The 25,952-nt window shown below is 40.8% G+C and overlaps 1 protein-coding gene across 2 annotated transcripts in view; it reads left to right on the forward strand.

Moving 5' to 3' along the window:
- The window catches only part of IL1R2 (interleukin 1 receptor type 2), a 42,080-nt gene that overhangs the window by 795 nt on the left and 15,333 nt on the right, over positions 1–25,952 (forward strand). For both annotated transcript variants that reach the window (XM_073670496.1, XM_073670499.1), the window contains exons 3-9: positions 2,388–2,470; positions 5,356–5,602; positions 9,192–9,372; positions 21,359–21,533; positions 21,742–21,807; positions 22,037–22,169; positions 24,606–24,751. In XM_073670496.1, coding sequence (XP_073526597.1) covers positions 2,389–2,470; positions 5,356–5,602; positions 9,192–9,372; positions 21,359–21,533; positions 21,742–21,807; positions 22,037–22,169; positions 24,606–24,751 — 1,030 coding nt within the window. In that variant the 5' untranslated portion in view covers position 2,388. The remainder of the gene's footprint in view (positions 1–2,387; positions 2,471–5,355; positions 5,603–9,191; positions 9,373–21,358; positions 21,534–21,741; positions 21,808–22,036; positions 22,170–24,605; positions 24,752–25,952) is intronic.

Consider the following 25,952-nt stretch of genomic DNA (forward strand, 5'->3'; position numbering starts at 1 on the left):
AAACAGTGAACACAGTAATTCATTTCTAAAAATATTAATTATTAATTTTGCTAATCTAATCTTTGACTGCTATAGAATAATATAGCAAAGTACATTATTTATTGAATTTGGGAAATTATATTTGCAAATTGCAGCTCATTTCTGTGGTGTTTGGACTGTTGGAGGGTATTTTTCATAGATTAGTCACAGGTTAGTGTTTAACACCATACTATTACACTTTGTACAGTGATATACAAAAGTTTTAGGCAGATGTGGAAAGAAAGTTTTAAAAAATAGAAGTCTTAATAGTTTATTTTGTCAACTAACAAAATTCAAAGTGAATAAACAAAAGAGAAATCTCAATCAAATCAATATTTGGTGTTACCACCCTCTGCCTTTAGAGCAGCATTCATTCTTCTAGGTACACTTACACATAGTTTTAGAAGGAACTCGGCACAGAGATTGTTCCAAACATGTTGGTGAAGTAACCATAAATCTGCTCAATAAGGCTTGCGGAAATCTTTCTGTCTCTTCATGTAATCCCAGTACAGACTTGATGATGTTGAGATCAGGGTTCTGTAAGGGTCATATCATCACTTCCTGGACTCTCTGTTCTTCATTATGCTGAAGATATTGCATAATAACATTGACTGTATTAGGTTCTGCTTGTTAAATTTCCACAGTGTAAATGCACATCTATGCATTGCTTTTACACCATTGTGCACTGGCTCAAATTTTTCCGAGGATGTTGAGAACAGGGCTCTGTGGGGGCCATATCATCACTTCCAGGACTTTTGTTCTTCTTCACACTGAAGATAGTTCAACCAATAGACATTGGTTGTATGTTTGGGGTCGTTGTACTGAACAGAATAAATTCAGAGCCACCCAGATGTCTCCCTGATACTACTGCATGATGGACATATATCTGCCTATATTTCTTAACATTGAGGACGCCAAGAAGAGGGATACCTTGAAGCCCAAAGATGCAGGGTTGGCCAAGGAACATAATGCAGAAGGTGAATGACACATCATGATTACTTATGTTCAAAATTGAAACATGCCATCATCTCAGACCTGGCAGTAACCAATGGGATCCAGGTACACCCATCTACTGTTTAGAGAAGTCCACTCAGAACTGGTCTTCATGGAAAAAGTGTGGCCAACAACATACCTTTAACATGGAAACAAGGAAACACCACTCAACTATGCAGGAAAACTTAGGAACTTGGGCGCACAAAAAAGGCAACAGGTTCTCTGAATTGATGTGTGAAAAATTTAAATCTTTGACTTTTTACAGAAGACAGATTGTTTGCTGGAAGGCTGGAAAGTGATTCAATAATGAATGTCTGCAGATACAGTGAAGCATAGCAGAGGTTCCTTGCAAGATTGGGTCTACAACTCAGAAAATAGAGTTGGGCATTTGCTCAAGATCAATGGTGTCCACAATGTTGAAAAACACAGGCAGATACTTATCCATCAAGCAATTCCATTAGGGAGGCATCACATTGGCTCCAATTTTTTTGCAGCAGGACAATAATCCAAAGCATACAGCCAATGTCAAATAAAAAAAAATTGGGCAGAGCACATTGGTATAAGTGCAATGCATAGGTGTACGTTCACTTCTGTGGCCATTTAACAAGTAGAACCTAAGATAAAAACAAAATGAACAAATACCCTATAGTAAGTAAGTGAATAGTAATAGTACATGCAGATAACATAGGGTACTTGGTTAAGATTGATTTGATAAAAAAATGAGAAATCCATCCCACCACAACAAGGTGTCCCCCAATTGGGACGGTACCTAACTCTTGCAGCTCAGCTCACTATGTGTCAGCAGACATAAAAATAGATAAGGGCAGAGTAGGACCTGGATGCTGACTGTTCAGACATTTGCCTGTGGAGAGCTATATAAACAAAATGAAGAGACAAAAAAGGGGAGCAGTGCCCCAGTTTGTATAAAGTACAAAAAACTAAAACAAAGTAATAAAATCGGAGCCAGAGCACTTTTGTATAAGTGCAATGCATAGTTAATTTACATTGTGGCCATTTAACAAGCAGAGCCTAAGATAAAAACAAAATGAGCAAACACCCTATAATAAGCAAATAAATAGTGATAGTACATGTAGTAATAAATAGTACATGTAAATATGAGCTCACCCCGCTATGTCTTCTAATGCTGAAGTTGAAAAACTGCTTGTCGGGTGCCGGTCCTGCTGGTGAAGTTCTGCCAAAGATTAGAGGAAAGGAAAAAAAGCGGCACATCCGTCCAACAATGAATAAAAATTATTTCATGCTTTATTGAAGATTCATTAAAAACATGGAGTCAAAAAAGTGTATAAAAACCTAGGTTTTCCAATAAATTTCTTAATTTGTTCCTAGCTGATTCAGCAGTTTTTCTTTTTTTACAGAATGATTTGGATTTCATTGATCGTGTTTGGAACATACTTATTGGAGACCTCTGGATTAAATGTTTACAGGTTTCCTACTGGAGGTAAAGTGTCATTATCAATGCCCATGTATTACATGTTATTAGGGTGTATGTGTGCTCTTTTTCTGCGGCTACTTTTATTAAATGGGTTGTGTATTTCAAATGACAGTCTGGGAAAAAATACAACTTAAGCTTTATACCAGAAGGAAGCTGCCCACCATTACTCTCTAAAGTTAAAGGGATTTTCCGAGACTTTTATATTCATGGCCTATACTCAGGACAGATCATCGATATTTGTCGGTGGGGGTGCAACATTAATCAACTGTTCACGGTACTGGCAGCAGCTGGATGTGTTCAGTTGCGGAACAGAACTACACAGCTCCTTCAACTGCATTGTGACATCTGCGGTGTACTGTACATCCACCCCCTATTAATTAGAATAGTTCACAAATATGCAGTACCCAGCTGAGTCCACTGTCCAGTAGATGGAGTTCTGCAGTTCCGCAACTGAGCACACGACTTGAGTATTGTAGAGGTCTTCTTTGCTCCATAATAACCTGCCATGTATTAACAACCAGTTTAACCACCCATGAAATAAAGACAAAACAGATTGTTGGATTAAATTGGCCAAATCGACCCTTATTATAACAAACATATATAAATAACTTTTGGCTGAAGGAGGTTCTTGGAGTTCCAAAAGGCCTGACATTACCTGAAATGAACTTCCAGCATTACCCCAAGCCGCGACCACCAGCTCGAAGGCACCTCAGTCACCGGAAACCTTCACCATGCCATCGACTACCTAGGGACCCCACCTTGAAGAGCCCCAGAAAATCCGCCAAGCTATTTCCAAATTCCAAACACAATTGAAGGGTGCCATCTACTTGATGCACAAACCCCCCCACCACAATTTTCCACCAACTCCAAAAACCCCTTAACACTGCCAAGCCGAATTGACACCATCATAACCAAACTCTGCCTCTGTTATAACTGACACAAACATATAAAGAATTGGGTGGGTGGGACCTTCACTAGTTGTACCACCATGCCCTGAATGCCCTCACAGCCCCACCCACCATATTTATATGTCCCTAACTGATGCCCTAAAACCCCCCCCCCCTAATAGACCTCCCATTTAAACTTTTGACTCCAATACCCTGCTATGTGCAGGGCACTTAACCCCTGATGGCCCAAGTCATGGAACGCCCTGCCCATAGCTCTGCTAGGGCTCCGCTTTAAACTTTTGAAAACCGCCAGCATCGGGAACAGCTAATCCGGGAAGGTATCGGGTGTCGCACCCCCACTGATCAGTTATTGATGACCTATCTTGAATATAGGCCATCAAAATAAAAGTCCCGGACAATCCTTTAATAGGTATACTTTCCAGCCTTGGCTTTTTTGGAGCCCCACAGAGGCCTTGAGGTGGCTGGCCCCTTCAGCATAGCTGCCGGTTCTGTTCCCAATCACTGGTTTTTATTAGCTACCTGGGAACCTGCACAGGAAACTACACTTGTGTACCCAGAAAGTTATTTTCTCTACAAATGCCCATTTAGCTTATTTTCTCTTTTCTTTTTGTTCTCCTAGCTTGTGCAATAATGTGAATATTGTGCTCTCTCTGGGGTCAGCATGGAAATGACAACATATTTGCTTTATTACCGTTACTTAATAGAATATATTCAAAAGTTTGTATAAGATATACATGGTAAATATCGGTAATTGCATTATTTTTATTTATTAATATATCAAATTCATTGAGTTATATTTTGAAAGAGCTGAACCTTTATGGAATGTATCAGTGTTTCATTCTGTCTGGTTTTGAGGTCATTTATTGTTTCAAGTCTAAGAAACATTGCTAAAATCTAACGAATCGGATCACAGCAAAACCTGACTTTTACATATGCAACAATTTACAATCAATAGAGATTGTTGGACCGAAAAATAATATGGTATTAAAAATACATATTCAAAGTGCAGTCTCTTAAAACTTCATTGTGAGAGTACAGTAAGGCCATTTATTTAAGTATGAGCTAAGCTGCAGTATTCGAGAATGGCAACCGCACAGTGTACGGAGCTGGCTTTGTATACAGTGTACTCCAGGCAACCACAGGACCTGCTAACACATGATCATGAGGGCAAGTGGTGTGAGATGCCCATTGATCCGATTTTGTATTCCCTCACAACTCCTTTAGTATATAATGACATTTATTGATTCTTTATTTTATTTTTTTCTTAGCAGACAAATCCTAAATACCTTAACATACAACACCCCTTTAAAGCTACACTTCAATTACAAAAATTAATCCATTTCAAACGCATAATTTTGTGACTGTACTGATCTAGCAGCTGAGTACTTTAATAGTTTTCTATTCCCTTGAACTACAGCGTAAAAGCCTAACTATGAATTCCATTTGTAGACACATGTTTCAGGGTGATTACCCCTTATCAGTGCAAATCAGAACTGTTTTGGCTGTTTGAAAGGCCACTGACATGGGATCTAAGGGGAAACGTTTTTCCTAGTGGAGAGTACCAAGTTGGGAGTAGGGAGACTTATAGGCCATACAATGTTTCATTTGAAATTTAAAAGTAACACTAGTTGCCACCTATTGGAAGCAGCAATCCTGAAAGTCAATATAAATTTTTTTAAAGGGTCTTGCCATTGACTTCTTATCCTAAATCATGTGTCAAGGTCTTTTAAAGGCTGGATATTGACTTTTAAGATTGCTACTTACAATAGATGGCACTAGAGTCCTCTTCCTCTCTGAAGAGGATACTTGCATATCTAAGTTCCCAGAGGAGCATTGCATGGCCTGTAAGTCTCTACACCAACTTGGAGTAAAGTGTATAAGATACATTTTCTACAATGTTAGTGTTTGGCATATAAGGTTTAAAACTAGATTATATGTTTTCCAGAGAGTGTAACAGAGTACTTATTTGTGTTATCCATATAGAGAAATGCCAAGATCAGATCACACATTCTTTGGGTCATTATGTACTAGCTGAAGAGCTAGCTACCATTGAGTGTCCAATCTTAGAATATGTATCACTGGACCTTTCAACACTTCAATTGGTTTGGACTAGAAAAGGTTCTGAGATCCTGGATACTGCAGAGCAACCTAGAATACAGAGAAAAGCAGACGCCTTGTGGTTCTTACCAGCAGTAGAAGAGGATACAGGGATCTACACTTGTATTTTGAGGTGTGTAATACTTTAAGTTATATTACCTTTCAGTCAACAAATATACATTTTGCATTTCATACTTACTTACAATGAGGCTGTCCAGTTTACAACAGGAAACAGTAAGATTTCTGCACCTGCTTTTTGCATTGGTTTCAAAATGTAGACCTAATCATTGTCATACCTGGATTTTACTAGGCATAAAGAACATGTGGCTATATGTAGGTGGCCCTGGAAGAAGGGCACCTGCTAAAGGGACAATTCACAAAAGAACTTACCGAATACTATATATTCATACGCACATTATTTTTTCTATATTAATTAGGCACTCATAGAGCAGTGTGAATGATTCTTTGTGTGAACACATGTGCCAATTAGTGGATGAGGCGCTAATTTGCACATGAAAATCGCATACTTGCGGTCACGTGACCATTGCTCGAACCATGCATTACACACTCATTGGCCAGTTTCATGCATCCAATATGTAGCGTCTGAGTATGGACTGTGGTGTAGGAACTGACTGTTGGTCAAAAATGCCTACGAGGCTATTGAGTTTGGGTGAGGGGACGTGCAGCTGGTCCAGACGTCTCATTCTATGAATAGAACTCTAGCACCCCACCCAAAGTCCCTCAAATGAATCAATAAACACATATACTTGGAATACAAGCATGAAATAAGAAAACTCCCACTGTGCTATATAAAAGTCTTTTTGTGTGACCGCGTAGACCTCCCCACCATAATGACCTGCAGCTATAACATCTAGTGCATCATAAATTGTATAGGGGGGGGGGCATACATGGGCCAGGCCATCATATATTAGTGGTTTACAGTGGAACACAGTTTGTATGGCAGAGTTGTTTCCATCTCCAGAATCACTGGGTAAGTCTCTCTCCTGCAAGTGCAAGCTCTTATGGTCAGCAGGGTTCTCTCTCTCCTGTAGTGTGTAAGCTCTTATGGTCAGCAGGGTTCTCTCTCTCCTGTAGTGTGTAAGCTCTTATGGTCAGCAGGGTTCTCTCTCTCCTGTAGTGTGTAAGCTCTCATGGTCAGCAGGGTTCTCTCTCTCCTGTAGTGTGTAAGCTCTCATGGTCAGCAGGGTTTTCTCTCTCCTGTAGTGTGTAAGCTCTCATGGTCAGCAGGGTTCTCTCTCTCCTGTAGTGTGTAAGCTCTCATGGTCAGCAGGGTTTTCTCTCTCCTGTAGTGTGTAAGCTCTCATGGTCAGCAGGGTTTTCTCTCTCTCTCGTAGTGTGTAAGCTCTTATGGTCATTGGGGTTCTCTCACTCTCTCCTCTCCCCCACATGTATTTTCTGAGCAATTACAAGCTTTCCACTAATGAGATTCAAGAAAATGTATTCTCATCAAATCAAATATTTGGGGAAAATTCATTGAAGCTGGCAAATTTGAGTTTCCAAAGATCCACTCATCTCTAGTAGGTAGTCCATGTTGACTATGAAGAAAACTAAAGGTAGAACTCAATGAGTCTGTGGTGAGCTTCTGAGCTGCATGGCCAAGTTGCCATGCAGTCTAAATGGAACAGTAATCCAGGAGAGTCTGGTTACTCCTCTGAGAGCAGTTGTCTGCAAATCAGACAATACTAAAGCTGTTCATATACCTAAGATGGCTGTTGGTTGACAGCTATCACCTTGGCTCCTCCATACAGCTGAACCCTTGACTCGGCAGAGCGTTCCTGTGTTCTCTATGGCACAAGCAGAGTAAGCTGTGGCCAGACTCAACTGACAGTGGCTTGTCCACCAAGAAAACAAATGGATCATGAGTTTGAATTCTAACTACTTTATCCTTATCTCCTCTCACAATATCTGGGGGAGAGTGGGAGGCCTCCATACACATGTTTGTGGTCAACTTTACATTTTCACATATCCTAATAAGGCTGTAAAGAGGCAGATGAGAACTAGTGTAAAAGAGGATCTATATATTTAGATATTACATAGGACATTGTTTCCTAATATGAGATTAAGAAACTTTCCAGTCTTATTTACTAAACACTTTTATATGTAAACTCTATTAATCACATAAAAGAATTTAAAATTTCCTATGGAATCCATCCAACTTTCTGCTGTCAGTTGTTTCATATAGTGCCATAAAGGATGTTGGCAAAACTATCAGTACTCCCTGAATGTATGACTTGACAAAGCTCTAAGGGGCTGAATTTTTAAGGTGTTTTTGACAGTTTTCTGGCATAAGACACCTTCAAATGATGCAAAATTTTTGTGCTACTCAAAGTTGCACAAAAATTGAGTGTCTTTTTCCCATTTTTAGCTTGTCATGGCCAGCTTTTCCAAAGTAGGCAGAGATAGGACGGGGCATGATGAAGTCTACCTATTTAATTCATCATAATTTACACCACTTTAGTGGCATAAATTTTGCAAGAAATGACTCCTGACTGGAGTAACATCTTTTACGGAGGTGCATGCTAGTTGTAAAGTGAACCTAATTGATTAAGTCGCTTGCACCTCTTAATGAATTATATACATCTTCTCCAGTTGTCTTGTTCGTTAAGACTGGCATGCAAAATGCCAATGAATGCATGCCAGTTGTAAAGTGAACCTAATTGATTAAGTCGCTTGCACCTCTTAATGAATTATATACATCTTCTCCAGTTGTCTTGTTCGTTAAGACTGGCATGCAAAATGCCAATGAATTAGGGTCTTTGTGTCTTTTTAATTTTGAAAGCTGGCCAAGAGATTGCGCTAAAACCAAACTAAACAGGCCTTAAATATAGGCATCTAGATGAAGAAATGGGCCAGAACTGCCAAGGAATTAAATTTTGCAAATGAATATGGTATGTAAGCTGTGTCTTAGTAGTACAGGGTCCTCATCCTGTGACATCACCTAGTCATATTGTATACATTTTTTTATTTTTGTATACTTTACGGCTAAAAGCTAAAGAGAAATACACTTTGGTCATTGTTACTCAACCGTAATGGTTCAGGTGCTTTGCTTTGTTTCCTTCCCCTGTAGCCCTCTCCCTTTATACTTGCCCATGCCGGGTTACTGTGGTCCTGCCTGAGTATTGAGATAGTATGCTCTCAGCAATCATGTTCTTGCCAGGAGTTGCTTCACCTACCATGTAGCTCAAGCTCCAGCCAGGTATCTGATTATCTCTTGAAACTTCTGACTTTCATTCGACTGCCAGCATTTATTTCTAATCTCACTCCAGTAGTACACATCTATGTCTGTAATCAAGTTTCCAGACAACCAACTTTTTGTAATTGTTCATGGTCCTGTTCACACCTCAATCTTTGCAATCAAGGTAATTCAGTTTGGCTATTCATCACTGCTGTCCTGTGGTTAGCCATCTATCTGCTGCAAGCATAAAACTCTGTCATTAAAACCCCACACCTGCTCCACTGCATCATCACCTCCTGTCCATGCTACTTACCCTGACCTATGGCTTACAGAGTCCACCTCACCCTGTAAGTGTATAACAGTCACCTATCAGGTTCTGCCCAACTTGATTTCTGCCTACACATTCTTATTAATACACACCCATTTACAAAGATTTCCTATAATTCTGATTATGTAATTTGTAGCAAGCAAAAACTATTGATACATACTTCAACTAAACTCAATTTCACTTTTGTTTTTTTTTCAGAAATGCATCTTACTGTGTGGAAATATCACTGTCGCTAAATGTCATGAGTGACACACCGGCATCCTTCCCTTATGTTAAATATGAGCAAATTGCTTTTGAAAACATGGAGTTTGAGATGATTTGCCCAGCTTTACCCTATTTTATAACAGAAGATATGAATATGACGATTAATTGGTTTAAGGTATGATTTTTAACTGTATGCGATAGCTGTCCATTTTCCTTCAGGAAGCATTTCCTTACATTATCAGTAAAACATATACACTCTCTTTCTACATTGTATATAGCTCTTGAAATTAAACTGGTAAAGAAGGGTCAGAATCTGCCTGAAAAAGATACCATGAGCACATACCCTAATGCTATGTTCAGTGTTTCCAAAAACACGAGTTTTTCAATCAGAAACAGCTTTATGTTCATGCTCAATTCTGGGGCATTTTTGAAGCAGTTTCTCAATTCCTAAAGTTTTTTCAAGAGGTTTTGGAATAGTTTTGGAAGCATTCTATTCCTTGACAGTATATAGGTTGGAGCGCGTTCCTTCAGAATCTACTTCATAGAAGTAACATACACTTTCTTTTTTCCATCTCTTTTTTCAAAACCTCTCCAGGAAAAAGAAGCTCAAAAAAACTGATATGAACAGCAAAGTGTATAAAACATAAAAATTAACTGGAAAAGTTTTCCTAGAGTCTTCAAGGCTACATTCTCAAAGAACATATTAGCTGTGGACCTTCAGCAACACAGGTCCCTCAGAGATAGCCAATGTGGTTAACATTGCAAAAAAAGGTGCGATAAAGTCGCATATTTCAACCTTTATATAGCAAATATAAATTGTCATGCTGTGGATCTCAACCGTGCAGCTCCTCTCAGTTTACAATATGGATATATTTCACAACATGTACATGAGACGTCTTAAAATCTCATGCACTTTGATGGCACTGTAAAAGGCAACAGATGTTCTGGAAGTGAAAATGTACTGTTCTCACTGGTGGACCTTAGCCTAAAGCAATTTTTGACAAGGATTTTGGGGAATCTGCTAAAATAAAAAAAACCTCCTAAAAAATTCAATGTGAACATAGCTTTGTAGTTTTTTTTTTGTAGCTGCAGTCCTCAAAAGCTAATTGATAGAGATTTTGTGAGAGGGACTCTGTTCAATGACCCCAGACAGTGCATGGATAAGACTGCACAGTTTTTGGAACAGAATTTTTTGTAATCCTTTAACTCTTTTAACTTTTTTTTTTAATATACTTGCAGATTTTTAATTTTTAATCCATTTTTAATCCATTCCTCCTGCAGCCAATTTTGATTTCACACGTTCCATTTTTTCCAAGAGCCATAACTTTTTTATTTTTCCGTTGACATAGCCATATGAGGGCTTGTTTTTTGGTCACAAGTAGTAGATTTGAATTACATAATTTATTTTACCATGCAATGTATTGGAAAACACACAAAAAAACAAGTGCTGTCAAATTACAAAAAACTGCAACTCTGCCACTGTTTTTTTTATATGGTGTTTAGTTTTAACCGTGTTCATTATATGGTAAAAAATGACAGGCAACATAATTGTTCAGGTCAGTACAATTACAGTGAGATCAAACTTCCATAGTTTTTTTTAAACTATTTTAGTGGAGAAAAACAAAATAGTTTGGCTCGCCAATTTTGGACAGGAAAATAAAGAAGTTGAGAAGTATGAAGGCTGATTTTTTGACTGACAAGCTAATGTTTTCATTGATACCATATTGCGGCACTTAAGATATTTTGACGTTTTCTTACATTTATTTCCAATGGTGCAGCAATCAAAAAATGTAAATTCTGGTATTTCATTTTTCTTTTGTTTATCATATGAGTTAAATAATGATATATTTTGATAGATCAGATTTTTGTGGATTTAATATTTTAATTTTAATATGTTTTAAAAGATTTTTTGTTACTCTTTTCTTTAGTTTCCTTAGAGTACTCAAACCTTTGTTTGTCTGATTGCTTTTCCTATGTACTGCAGTACCATTCCATTGCAGTGTACAACTAAGGCAGCATTCACACATCCTTGTGACATGTCCTAATGCTATCCATTTTTTTATCGGACAGCACACTGACCCGTAGAGTCTCATAGACTGATATACATGTCCATTTAGAAAAATGGATCCATGTCTCCGGTCTGTGAGACCCACAGCAGATCCTATTCTAATCGGTTTTTCAGTTCAAACTCTGCCATTAAAGTTGTTGGGGTTCTGTATAAAATGGCTGAAACACAGAAGTCATGCTTTGTACTTCAGAGTTCCATCCAAGTTTCTTCCATTTTTAACTAATCCGTTGCGTGGATTCAATGGGTAAAAAATGTTTGGAGAGTCTATCTGCTTCAGTGAATAAAATGGATGAGAAAAAAAATGGATGAACCCAAATGGATGACACATGAGAAAGAAATGTGTCCATTTCTCTCGAATGGTAACACTTGAACAAACGTGTAGATGCTGGTATTCAATGAAGCCAAGCTTGTGGCTGGATTTCACAGGAATACCACCATGATAGACATGAGGGCCTTCAGCAAGAACCCAGCTGCCATAGAAACCTACCAGCACCTCATGTTCGGGTTGAGTGCATCTCATGTTCGGGTTGAGTGCATCTCATGTTCGGGTTGAGTGCATCTCATGTTCGGGTTGAGTGCATCTCATGTTGGGTTGAGTGCATCTCATGTTCGGGTTGAGTGCATCTCATGTTCGGGTTGTGTATGTGTGTGAGGGGGGATTTGGATGCCTGGACCGTGTGCTTTTAATGCCGCTGTCAGAGATTGATAGTGCCATTTAAAGGGTAAATGGCTGTGATCAGAGCTAAACTGATCACTGCTGTTGTAGGCAGATGCTGGCTGTGTAGCACAGCTGGGATCTGACAGATATGTTATAGGCTCCTGAACATGTGCCATACTTCCGCACCCGACATGTGTCATACATATACAGCAGATGTCCGGAAGTGGATAAAGGGGTTTCCCATCTTCCCATTTTTTCTTCTTATGCCACAAAAAAACATTGGCATGACTGCTGGGCCCACAGATTGGCTGAAGTGGTCATGTACTATAATCATGACGTCACCTTTGAAGTTTTGTCTACAAAGACCAACGGCATTGCCGGAGACACAACTGAAAGATGGAGATCTCCTTTAAACCTTTAGTAGTTTAAGCAGACTATTCCGATGCAATGTTACAGGGAAGAAGAAGCAATTTTGTTAACTCAAGTTGAGAAGACAGGAAATCTCTTTTCCATACATACAGCTCATCAAGTGTCACAAATACAGAGCGATTTTCCTCTACAATATAGACTTCTATGTCATAAAAATTGCAGGAAAGTGCAATATGAGTCATGTTTTGGGAGTAATAAAAAATAAAAATAATATTGGGACGGCGTTATATAATTGAACATTAAATGAGTAAAATTTAGAAAACAATATTTTTTTATTACTATTTTAATGTACTAAAACAGTAAGAATAATTATATGTCACAAAAAAGCTATAGTTTAACAACTGAAAATGAATCTCCTACTTTTCCCTAAGATGTAATACAGTCTTCATAAGGGCTCACTCACATGAGCGTATAACTCATGCTAATCGGTATTCTATTGGATAGAACTCAGACCAATGTTATTTTATGGGGCTGTGCTGATCAGCATTATTTTTCTCATGATGAATAGGCATGGGAAAAAAAATGCAGCATGTTGCAATTTGCAGCAAAAATCGGATGCCACTAACCCATTGAAGTCTATGAGTGCAGGGAAAACTTCGGACTGCACTCGAATGACTTCCGAGTGCATTCCGATTTCCGTGGACTCACACAATGGAGAATATGGAGAAATGAAGTTCTCCATCTTCGCCTCACCTGTGCTACGATTCTCTCATCCGAAAGAATCAGATCACAGTAAACTGACACTCGACTCAAACTCGGATCAGAGTTTCATTACCACAATCGATCCGATTCTCTCGGAGGAGAGAATATACACTATTTTGACCCTGGCATAATAGTAGTTCTAGCTGCTCAGAGTTCCTCTTACAGTTCTTAGATCATCTGAGATGTTTTCTTTTCACCAGTGGGTGGCGCTAGTTTACTTAATTTTTCAATTTTTTATAGCAGTTAATAAGTCATGTCTAAGTTATGGTTTGTTTCCACTTTAGAATTTTTTATGCAGTTTTTAATGCCAAAGCCAAGAATGGATCATGGACTAAAGAATCCAGTAAAGAAAAGACACTTCTTTTTGTAAATCCACTACTGGCTTTAACATAAAAAGCTACATCAAATACAAGAATGGGGAAACATACCCTTATGGTACATCTTTTTCTGCTATTTTTGAGTAGGTTTGCTAAACAAAATGGCGTAAAAAGCACTAGCAAAACAATCAAAAGAACGGCCCTATTAATTTGTATGGGAAAATGACTTGCTATTCATATGTTCAGTCTTTTAAATGCTTCAGACTTTCATTGGTGTCAAGTATTCAAATGAAGTAACATGAACACTCTTCTGGCATTGTCCGCTAGGAAGTCAATCAATACCCTACAATTGAAGTCAAAGAGAAATGATCTCACAGCATCTTTCTGAGTGGTTTTTTTTTCAGCATTTTTGTAGCTTTTTCTTAATTGTTTAATAGATTTAAAAAAAAAACATATGGAAAACTCAAGTAATAAGACAACAAAAAAATACTCAAAAACTTGCTGGTGGGAAAAAACATAAAAAAACTGATGATGAAAAGATTCTTCAGATTTTCAAAACGCCAGAAAAATTGGCTATGTGTACAGGACGTCTTTTTTAGGCAAATTCCGCTGTGGAAACTGCCTGAAAACCCTTGAAAAGAATGAACACATGCATTTCTATGTAAAAACGACTTGCTGTGCAAATGTTCAGATTGTCTTTTAACCACTTCAGGTTTCTAAAAATGATGTTAAAAGAAAAAAAGGTGACATGTCCATTCTTCTGGCGTTTCCTGCTCAGAAGATGCTCTGTATTGTACAATACAATGTTAAAGCTCAAACAGCGCCTGGAAGGCGACTGGACATTTTTTGGAATATTTTGTTATAGTTTTGCTTCAATGGAGTGAAAAAAATGAATGGAAAATGACAGTAAAAAAGACTTCATAAAAACCATGGGGAAAACCCTCCAAAAAAATGCCGGCAGCCAAAAGCATCGGAAAAACGCTCATTAAATAACCAAAAAAATTAACCAAAGAGACGCTTCAGGAAAAAAACTCCAGAGTTTCCTGAAGCGTCAGGGTCACCTGAATTTAAGACATTTTGTGTGCACATAGCCATTAAATCACACATGTCGAACTCTGGCACGCAGGCGATGCATGCACCACCCCCACTATTCTGTATGGAGGACTATGTGGGGCCCATTATTCTGTATGGAGGACTATGTGGGGCCCATTATTTGGTATGGAGGACTATGTGGGGCCCATTATTTGGTATGGAGGACTATGTGGGGCCCATTATTCTGTATTGAGAACTATGTGGGCCCATTATACTGTATGGAGGACTATGTGGGGCCCATTATTCTGTATGGAGGACTATGTGGGGCCATTATACTGTCTGTAGCACTATGTGGGGCCCATTATAATGTATGGAAGACTATGTGGGGCCATTATACTGTATGGAGGACTATGTGGGGCCATTATTCTGTATGGAGGACTATGTGGGGCCATTATACTGTCTGTAGCACTATGTGGGGCCGATTATTCTGTATGAAGGATTATGTTGGGCCCATTATTCTGTATGGAGGACTATGTGGGGCCCATTATACTGTATGGAGGACTATGTGGGGCCCATTGTTCTGTATGGAGAACTATGTGGGCCCATTATACTGTATGGAGGACTATGTGGGGCCCATTATTTGGTATGGAATACTATGTGGGGCCTTTATACTGTATGGAGGACTATGTGGGGCCATTATACTGTATGGGGGACTATGTGGGGCCCATTATTTGGTATAGAATACTATGTGGGGCCTTTATACTGTATGGAGGACTATGTGGGGCCCATTATTCTGTACGGATGACTATGTGGGGCCCATTATACTGTATGGAAGACTATGTGGGGCCCATCATACTGCATGGAGGACTATGTAGGGCCCATTATTCTGTATGGAATACTATGTGGGGCCTTTATACTGTATGGATGACTATGTGGGGCCCATTATTCTGTATGGATGACTATGTGGGGCCCATTATACTGTATGGAAGACTATGTGGGGCCCATCATACTGCATGGAGGACTATGTGGGCCCATTATACTGTATGGAGCACTATGTGGGGCCTTTATACTGCATGGAGGACTATGTGAGGCCCATTATTCTGTATGGAGGACTATGTGGGGCCCATTATTCGGTATGGAGGACTATGTGGGGCCCATTATACTATATTGAGAACTATGTGGACCCATTATATTGTATGGATGACTATGTGGGGCCCATTATTCTGTATGGAAGACTATGTGGGGCCTTTATATTGTATGGAGGACTATGTGGGGCCCATTATTCTGTATGGAGGACTATGTGGGGCCATTATACTGTCTTTAGCACTATGTGGGGCCCATTATACTGTATGGAGGAAAATGTGGGGCCATTATACTGTATGGAGGACTATGTGGGGCCATTATTCTGTATGGAGGACTATGTGATGCCCATTATTCTGTATGGAGGACTATGTGGGGCCATTATACTGTCTGTAGCACTATGTGGGGCCGATTATTCTGTATGAAGGATTATGTTGGGCCCATTATTCTGTATGGAGGACTATGTGGGGCCCATTATACTGTATGGAGGACTATGTGGGGCCCATTATTCTGTATGGAGAACTATGTGGGACCATTATACTGTATGGAGGACTATGTGGGGCCCATTATTTGGTATGGAATACTATGTGGGCCTTTATACTGTATGGATGACTATGTGGGGCCATTATACTGTATGGAGGACTATGTGGGGCCCATTATTTGGTATGGAATACTATGTGGGGCCTTTATACTGTATGGAGGACTATGTGGGGCCATTATTCTGTATGGATGACTATGTGGGGCCCATTATACTGTATGGAAGACTATGTGGGGCCCATCATACTGCATGGAGGACTATGAAGGGCCCATTATTCTGTATGGAATACTATGTGGGGCCTTTATACTGTATGGATGACTATGTGGGGCCCATTATTCTGTATGGATGACTATGTGGGGCCCATTATACTGTATGGAAGACTATGTGGGGCCCATCATACTGCATGGAGGACTATGTGGGCCCATTATACTGTATGGAGGACTATGTGGGGCCTTTATACTGCATGGAGGACTATGTGAGGCCCATTATTCTGTATGGAGGACTATCTGGGGCCCATTATTCGGTATGGAGGACTATGTGGGGCCCATTATTCTATATTGAGAACTATGTGGACCCATTATATTGTATGGAGGACTATGTGGGGCCCATTATTCTGTATGGAAGACTATGTGGGGCCTTTATATTGTATGGAGGACTATGTGGGGCCCATTATTCTGTATGGAGGACTATGTGGGGCCCATTATTCTGTATGGAGGACTATGTGGGGACATTATACTGTATGGATGACTATGTGAGGCCCATTATTCTGTATGGAGGACTATGTGGGGCCCATTATTCTGTATGGAGGACTATGTGGGGCCCATTATACTGTATGGAAGACTATGTGGAGGACATCATACTGCATGGAGGACTATGTGGGGCCATTTTACTGTGCGGCGGGCTGTGTCGGGATCACAGTTGGAACATCATACTGTGTTGAGGTCACCATACTTTGCTGGAGGGTTCTCATACACTGCGTGTGGAGGGTACTGTGGAGGAATTCACTGTGGGGGTATCATACTGTGTTTGGGGGGGGGGTGCTTTTGTTGGCATCATACTTTATTATATGTATTATTTATTAATTTAAGGTTTTTCATCTTTTGTTATTATATTACATATTTAAATTAGGCTATTGGGCCATATGCTTCGTACTGCTCTTACATAACATTATATTATTCCATTATGCCCCATTTGTGATTATGTGTTTATTTTATTCTAAGATCTATTAATTAAAATGTACTTTGTTAGTGGGACAAACCCTTTAACTTTGTTTCCATATGAAAAGGTTCATCGTTATGTTTGATGATAAGGAATAGCTTCCTCAATTGTAGACATTTTTTTAATAGATATCAAGGGTGGCCCGCGACTTCACCCAGGTTTTATATTTTGACCTTCTGGCTGTGTGCCCATGATGCGTTTTTGGTGCGTATTTTGGTACGTATTTGCAGTGCGTAAACGCTCCAGAAACGCATTGTATACCTTATCCCATGGCTTCCTATGACATTCTGCAAGTTCTGTGCACATGGTCCGTATTTTTTCTGCGCAGATTTTACTCGCAGAAAAAATAAGGACATGACCAATTCTTGTGCGTTTCTGCATGCGTATTTGCCTATACAATGCATTGGAAAAACGCATGGCAAATACGCATGCAAATACGCGTCAAAAACGCATGTAAAAACCGCATGCGTTTTTCTGCCAAGGAGATGCAGAAATGCTCAGGAAAATTTCTGCTTCATTTCTGCATCGTGGGCACTAAGCCTTAGGCTATGTGCCCAAGTTGCATTTATGAAGCAGAAAATTTCTGCAGCATAAATGCAAGTCCTCTCCCGGAAAAACGCATGCGGAATTCCGCACGCGTTTATCGCGCATTTTTCGCGCGTTTATCACGCGTTTTCCACATGCGGAATTGCCTTGCATTTTTTATGCATTGGACTAAGGCAATTCCGCTTGCGGAAACGCAAAATTAAATGACATGCTGCGGATTTTTGAACGCGGCATAAACGCTGCGGAAAAATCCGCAACATGTGCATAGAACTTGCGGAATCCCATTGGGGACCATGGGGTGCGGATATACATGCGTTTTTCAAGCATTTACGCTGCGGAAATTCCGCAGCATATACGCTTGAAAAATGCTACGTGGGCACACAGCCTTAGGCTATGTGCCCACGTTGCATTTATGAAGCAGAAAATTTCTGCTGCATAAATGCAAGTCCTCTCCCGGAAAAACGCATGCGGAATTCCGCACGCGTTTATCGCGCATTTTTCGCACGTTTATCACGCGTTTTCCACATGCGGAATTGCCTTGCGTTTTTTATGCATTGGACTAAGGCAATTCCGCTTGCGGAAACGCAAAATTAAATGACATGCTGCGGATTTTTGAACGCGGCATAAACGCTGCGGAAAAATCCGCAACATGTGCATAGAACTTGCGGAATCCCATTGGGGACCATGGGGTGCGGATATACATGCGTTTTTCAAGCATTTACGCTGCGGAAATTCCGCAGCATATACGCTTGAAAAATGCTACGTGGGCACACAGCCTTAGTGTATTTGAGTTTGACATCCCTGCATTAAGGCTGTGTGCCCACGTAGCGTTTTTCAAGCGTTTTTGATGCGGAATTTCCGCAGCGGAAACGCTTGTAAAACGCTTGGTAACCCGCACCCCATGGTCCCCAATGTGATTTCGCAAGTTCTATGCACATGCTGCGGATTTTTCCGCAGCGTTTATGCTGCGTTCAAAAATCCGCAGCATGTCATTTAATTTTGCGTTTCCGCAAGCGGAATTGCCTTAGTCCAATGCATAAAAAACGCAAGGCAATTCCGCATGTGGAAAACGTGTGATAAACGAGCGAAAAATGCGCGATAAACGCGTGCGGAATTCCGCATGCGTTTTTCCGGGAGAGGACTTGCAGAAATGAAGCAGAAATTTTCTGCTTCATAAATGCAACGTGGGCACATAGCCTATCAAGCACTTTTCCAAGCGATTTTAGCATCACTTGGAAAGTGCTTGACAACTTGGTCACACTATATAAATCCATGCAACCGGCATGGATTTATAGTAGTGTGACCAAATTAGTTAAAAAGAAGAATAAAATGGTAAAAAATAAAATAATAAAGTTTATACTCACCTTCCGGTGTCCTCCCGGAGTTCTCTCTGCCGCGTCCGGTGTGTTGGGCAGCTCGCGGTGGTGTGAAGGACCTGCGGTGACGTCATTGAGCCATGTGATGGGTCACATGACTCAGTGACGTCATGGCAGGTCCTTCACAACAGCAGGAGCATTGCAAGAGACCGGACGGAGCAGATAAAACACCGGGAGGACATCGGAAGGTGAGTATAAACTTTATTTTTTATTTTAAATTCTTTTTTTACAGTTTCTATGGTACCCGGGTCTGGAGGAGAGTCTCCTCTCCTCCAGACCCGGGTACCATCCGCACATAGAAACGCATAATATCCGTGTGTACAAATGTACTGACACGGATATTATGCGATTCAATACAAGTCAATGGCGGTGATTACGCTGCTTGTCCGCAAAATTAATGGACATGCTGCGGATTTTTGAGCGCAGCATAAACGCCGCATTGACAATGCGGCTTGTCATTGGGGACCATGGGGGGCGGATTACCAAGTGTTTCCCAAGTGTTTCCGCTGCGGAAATTCCGCAGCATATACGCTTGTTAAACGCTACGTGGGCACATACCCTTAGTGGTTCCTAAAGTGACTTCAGCCTTAAAAACTGAGGAAGGCTGAGGAAAAAATTTAGACATTTAGGTATGAGTGCTATCCGTTAAAACCATCGATGCGCTGAAAAAGTCGACCATGTGCATAGCCCTATAGAACAACATGAATGCGAGTGTTATTTGTCAAAACCACGGATAGCACTCGTCCAATTTATATGGTCGTCTGCACAAGGCCTTAAAGTGAAGCTGACAGCTGATACATGCTTCCCAATCCACAGGCAGCATGCATCAGACACTGGCTGTATGAGCTCAGCCAGGTATGTTTGACTCTGAAACATACTTTAAAGGTCGCCGGGGTCCAAGCCGCATGGGAGACTAGTCAGATAGCTTCTTCCCGCCCGCTGCCCTGGGTTAACAGATCTCTGCTTACACATGCACGTAGGCAGAGACCTGTCAATCCAAGGCTGCAGGCGAGGAGAAGCCACCGGGGACCTGCCTGTCCAACTAGTCTACAGCACGGCTCGGTCTCCCTTGGCTTATAAAGTACGGTATGTTTCTGTCTGGAACGCTGTCGCATTTCAGAGTCAAACATGCCCAGGTGAGATCATACAACCAGTGCCTGATACATGATGCCTGTGGATCAGGCAGTATGTTCCAGATGTCAGGTTCACTTAATGCATTTGTGTGTAAATATATGTCCAATTGCACTTATAAAAGATGGCATCCTACTGAAATGTCGCGGCCCTTATTATATAACAAGTGATTTCATTTTTGTACTCACACAACACTTGGTGGTTACTTACACTGATATGCAGTATTTGTATAGTTCCAGCTGATACTGTTTCTATAGTAAGGAGCAAACACTCATTTACAGAATGTCAGGTTGTGCACAAGATGGTTGTTGTCCACACAATTTGTGCTGCTGTGGGTCTCTGAGGTAACTACTCTCTGCTACTGCCTGCCCATTTAGTTGTCCTTTTGTGTCTTCTGTTACCCCACAAAAAAAACCAAATTAGATGCTAACTTGTGGCAGATGGCAGAATATGAAGCAACCTGAGCCAAAACTCATCCGTGCTGGAAGCTTAGATAATATATGCTATGCTGTTTGTTTTTATACATATCTGCACCCACACAAGACAAATACCTGCTATACACGCAGGTAATGCAATATTATGTTAACCTCCAGACAATATCCACAGCATGAGGGCTCGCTCACATACGGCCGAGTGCTCTCCGATGTGTTATTAGACTGCACTCAGCCCAATGTTATACTATGGGGCAGTGCAGGTCTGCGATTATCTACTCATGCCGATTCATGCTGTGAGTGCATCTGATGAAAGGATCACACGCACCCCATACAAGTCTATGGGTGCGTATGAAACATCGGACTGCACTCAAATGTCATCCGATGTATGTGCACAGAGACAATGTAGAAGATGGAGATATTAAGTTCTCCGTCTTCTCCGCACCTGTGATACGATTCTCTCATGCGAGAGAATTGGATCACAGTAAGATGGCACTCAGTTTATACTCTGACAGAGTTTGAGCCCAGGGTCATTAGCATAATCGACCCAATTCTCTTACATGAGAGAATCTACGCTAATCTTACCCCAGCATAAGAGAAAGTAATATATGACCAGATCTTTTTTTTCTTATTAGGATGGAGAACCGTTGACTAATGACAGCTCCAAGTACAGATACTTGGATGGGACCACATATGCATCGATAAATGATGTTTGCCATGATGATGAAGGCTATTACAAATGTCAGTTAACGTTTTCCTTTGAGAATGTAGATTACAGCATTTCAAGGATTATCCAACTTCGGATTATTGGTAATTACTAATTTAAGGACTTTGTCATGCGAATACTGACCACACAGGAAATGTCCCGTACAAGCTGTGCTTTGAAAGAAGAACGGAACTTGTCATAATGACCTTATTTTTCACCTAGTTGTAAAATAGTTGCATCCTTCTAGAATTTATTGCAGTTTCATAATTCTGTTGTTAACAGTTTTATTCACTTGTTTTTTTTTTATTTTAGAACAATGGAAGGGACAACACCCTGTCATATTGAATCCTAATCGCAAGGCTATAGCGGCTGCCATAGGTATGATACCTCTGCTTTCGGATTCTGTCAAGTATAATACAGTAGATATGATACAGTAGGTCATAGTACTGTCATAACACACTTGGATTATGGAAGAAATGACAATTAGCTGTATGGATGATATTTTGTTTCAGTTTACCATTCTCCTATTCAGTTCTTATTATCAGATTTATTATTCTGAGTTTATTTTACTGATTAGTTGACAATTGTTTTTCATATATTTTACAAGGTTCCAGATTAGTCATTCCATGCAAAGTATTTGCAGGCCATGGTGATAGTGATCTTATGGTTTGGTGGTTGGCAAATGACACTTTCCTGAACAATTACTCAAAAGATCGCCGTGTTACACAGGGATCGCTACAGTAAGTAAACTTTATTTGATTTTAGAGAGTGTATAGGAAATGTAAGTCTCAGTAAGCAAAGAGGGGATGACTTTGTGAGGTCCCTCTTAGATCAACAGGTGCTCCTTTTTTCATGCTACCCTGGCAATAGAGCTATCAAAAGCCTTGAGATAGTGAATCTTCAACACTGCAGCACAGCTCCCAAGACTCCTGCTATGCTCTTCAGGCCAGGTTCAGACTGGCTTATGGAAAAACATCTCAGTTTTATCTAGAAAACTTGGATGATTTTCATCCATAGTGTCGTCCATGTGCAATCCGTGTGTCCTTTTTTTTTTTACATCTGTGTGACATCTGCACCTGCCTGTTTTCAGACATCTACATTCAAAAATGATCACTTTCTGAGGTTAAGGCCATGTTCACACGTTCAGTATTTCACATCAGCTAAGCTAAAACCAGGAGTGGGTGATAAATACAGAAGTGGTCACGTGTTTCTATTATACTTTTCCTCTGATTGTTCCACTCCTCGTTTTGGCTTACACATACTGATGTAAAAAACTGACCAAATACTGAACGTGTGAATGTGGCCTAATTATAGAAATGTATCTGTAAAAATCAGATGCCACATGGATGTTCTGTGTGCACATTGGTTAGTGTGCTGTCCAATTGTTACTGGAATGGCACGCGTTCCTATTATATGCTTGTCTGAACAAGGAAATACACATAGAGCATATGAAGATAAAACTTTTTTAAGCATGAATGAGAGACACATAATGTTATAGCCATCTCTCATTTGGAATGCTGTCATCTGGTGGACGTTCCTTTAAAGAAGCACTCCTCCTCCCATCAAAGTTTTTATCATCTTAATGTACTGCAATCATCATATTATACTTACAATTGCTCATTTTGCTTTTCTACCCAGATAATTCTTCTCTTTTTTCTGCTCTATGTAGAAACAGGAAGTTTCTTGTCCTTGCATTTATCATCCCCCTCTTCAACTCCTGACCCAGCTGGTCCTCCTCCCCTCCTGCCCTGATTCATGACTTGTGCAGAGAAAATGACCTCCTTATTCTGTATAGAGCTTAGGATTCAGCTAGTCAGTCTTTAATCACGTGATGTCTTAGACCTAATGGAAAACAGATGAATTATCTGGGTAGAAGGGCAAAATGAGCAATTGTAAGTACAAAGGGCCATATAATATGATAAAAATGTTGATGGGAGTGCTTCTTTAAGAATTTCTCTGGTTGATTTTCGCAGAACTATTTCTGCCTAGTGGTTCCTGGTCAGTCTATTGTCTTACAAATAACATATTTTTTAATACTGGAATGGTTGATACTATGTCAGATCTTATTTCATAGCCATTATTGGTTACACTATTTGCATTAAACTGTATATAAGATATTTTTAAATAATTACTCACCTTTAATTCCTTATTAACATTTGCAATACATGTATGGCGTAAGTCGGTAGCAGGTGTATGGAGCGGGCTCATGGGCTGAGCTCGCCCCATACCCAGCAGGTCATGGCTATGTGTTAAAATCAGGACCTTTCTCTAAAAATCCCTGGTAGAGCGAAGCACTGATTGTTAACCTATTAATTATCACTGTCAAACTGACATTGGCAGTAACCAGGTCACCAATTGATTGCCTTGACAGCCGGGGGTCTGTTGGAGACCTCCATTACAGAGCTCTCTTGAAACCCAGCATGTGGCCGGGCTTCAAAGAAGACTGATTTTCACTATATACAGCAATATTGTGGTATTGCTGTATATAGCACCAGGGATCAGACAATCGCAAAAACCTTTATAAATTCTCTCGCTTTATGTAAATCTTGTCGATCCAGTCCGATAGGCGTCCTTTCTGCAACCTCTACCCCTCCTCCTGGCTGCTGATCGCCGTCCTCCTGCTCTGATTGACGTGGATGACGCCATCTGCATCATCCACATAGCCGGGAGAAATCCTGCACCTGCGCGCTCTGCTTTAAAGGGCGTATGTGCACTTATGTTTTATGCTCTGTCCGCCTTACGGCAGAGCAAAGTGCGCAGGTGCGAGCTGACGATGTCTCTGCGCAAGCACGAGATTTCACCCGACTATGTGGATGATGCAGGTGGTGTCATCCTTGTCAATCAGAGCAGGAGGACGGCGATCAGCAGCCGGGAGGAGGGATAGAGACCACAGAAAGGACGCCTATTGGACAATAGAGTTTAAGCTAATAGAGGGGAAACTGCAGGAGACAAGTCATGTAATGTCTAGAAACAGTGTTACTCTGTACAGCTATATGACGGCTTATTCGGAATAGTTACCTGACATGGCTGGTATATGTTCACTTGCTAATAACGAGAGAACTTATTAGATCCCACTTCTCTGAGATATAATTCCGCACCTTCATTTTTATTTTACTGTGCTTCACCAGAATCCTTCCTTTCCACCAATAATCATACAACATTTTTTTTGTTACTAGAGCTACTACAGAGACTGAAGGGCAGTTCTTTGAAAGACTATTGATTTTTGAAAAGATTGAAGAGAAGGATTTTATTACTGACTTCAAATGTATAGCAATGAATGACTATGGCAAAGAAGTTCTGCCAACACAAATCAAAGAAGCAGGTAATAATCCATAACAATAATGAGAATTCCAATGTGGTTTATGTGATATTTTCAGGCACCCTATATAATTATTCCGGGTTTCCTGTCAATGGATACAATTCCCTTTGGGTGATATAAAAAGTACTCAAGTGCCCAACTCAATTTAAGACAGAATTTGCCTGTGTTCTGCAATGAACTGTGGACTTGTGCATCCAACACATAGCCAAAACAGAATTTTGCAGAAATTAGATTGGAAAATTGGATAATGTTCCTTTTTTGAAGAATAGTTTTGTTGCGAAGAAAGTAAACAAAGATATATCAGTAAAAAGCAGAAACGTTCAAATTCACACTGTGGATGTGACCCATTTAGTGTGCTGCTCTTTGTACTTGTCCATATTGCAGATGAGTATGACGCGCCCCCTGGGCCATATTCGTTAGTGGGAATATCCGGAGCCGGATCAGATGGGGGTTGTAGTTTTCCGAGTGGCTGTGACCCGGTCCGTGCCCAGGGTGTCAAACTGAGTTGTATGTGGCAGTCCTACAGATGTTATAAGTTCTTTATTTGTCGACTACGCCACCCGTTGTGTTGCGGTCACTGTGGCCGCCGCTGCAGCGGGGTCCGCTGAGGCTGGTGGTGCAGGTGCAGCTTTTGGTGGTATAGCCCCCAACGGGTGGGGTATAGCCTCAGGGGGATCAGGTGCAGAGGATGGGAGTTGTGGTGATGCAGTGTAGACGGCAATCAGAGACAGAGTCGGGTTATGCAGTTTAGGATGTTTACTCACTGCTGATGTTCTGGTCACTCCAGCTTCGAGTGACCTCCCGAGCCGTGCTGCGTCCACCAGGTTCTGGATCCAGCCAACTCCCAAATAAGTCCGGAGCGTGACCCTGAGCTCTCCTTCAGTCCTTTCTCTGGCCGTCCCCACTATTGATCCACCCAGGTCCAGCTCCCTCGGGCCTTCTGTTGGGACACCCTTGGCCTTGGGTTCCCTGACCCTCCTCGTGGTATGCCTTCGTGGTGGATGTGGTGGGTGACCGTGGCAAACGCTGCCCACGGTCTCCGGTCTCTGGCTGGGGAATGTTTTTACCCCCACCAGCTTGGGTTCCGGTACCCTGATGCCGACTCTTCACCCGGGGATTTAAGTTGGGATCTTGGAGTCCTTTTCTGCTGTTTCCCCCTCTGGGTCTCTCTCTCTTCTCCTCTCTCACTCTGGGTCTCTCTTCT

Source organism: Phyllobates terribilis, unplaced genomic scaffold (genome assembly GCF_046119375.1).
Source record: "Phyllobates terribilis strain yellow unplaced genomic scaffold, ASM4611937v1 Scaffold_2__4_contigs__length_985480577, whole genome shotgun sequence".
Classification (NCBI taxonomy): domain Eukaryota; kingdom Metazoa; phylum Chordata; class Amphibia; order Anura; family Dendrobatidae; genus Phyllobates; species Phyllobates terribilis.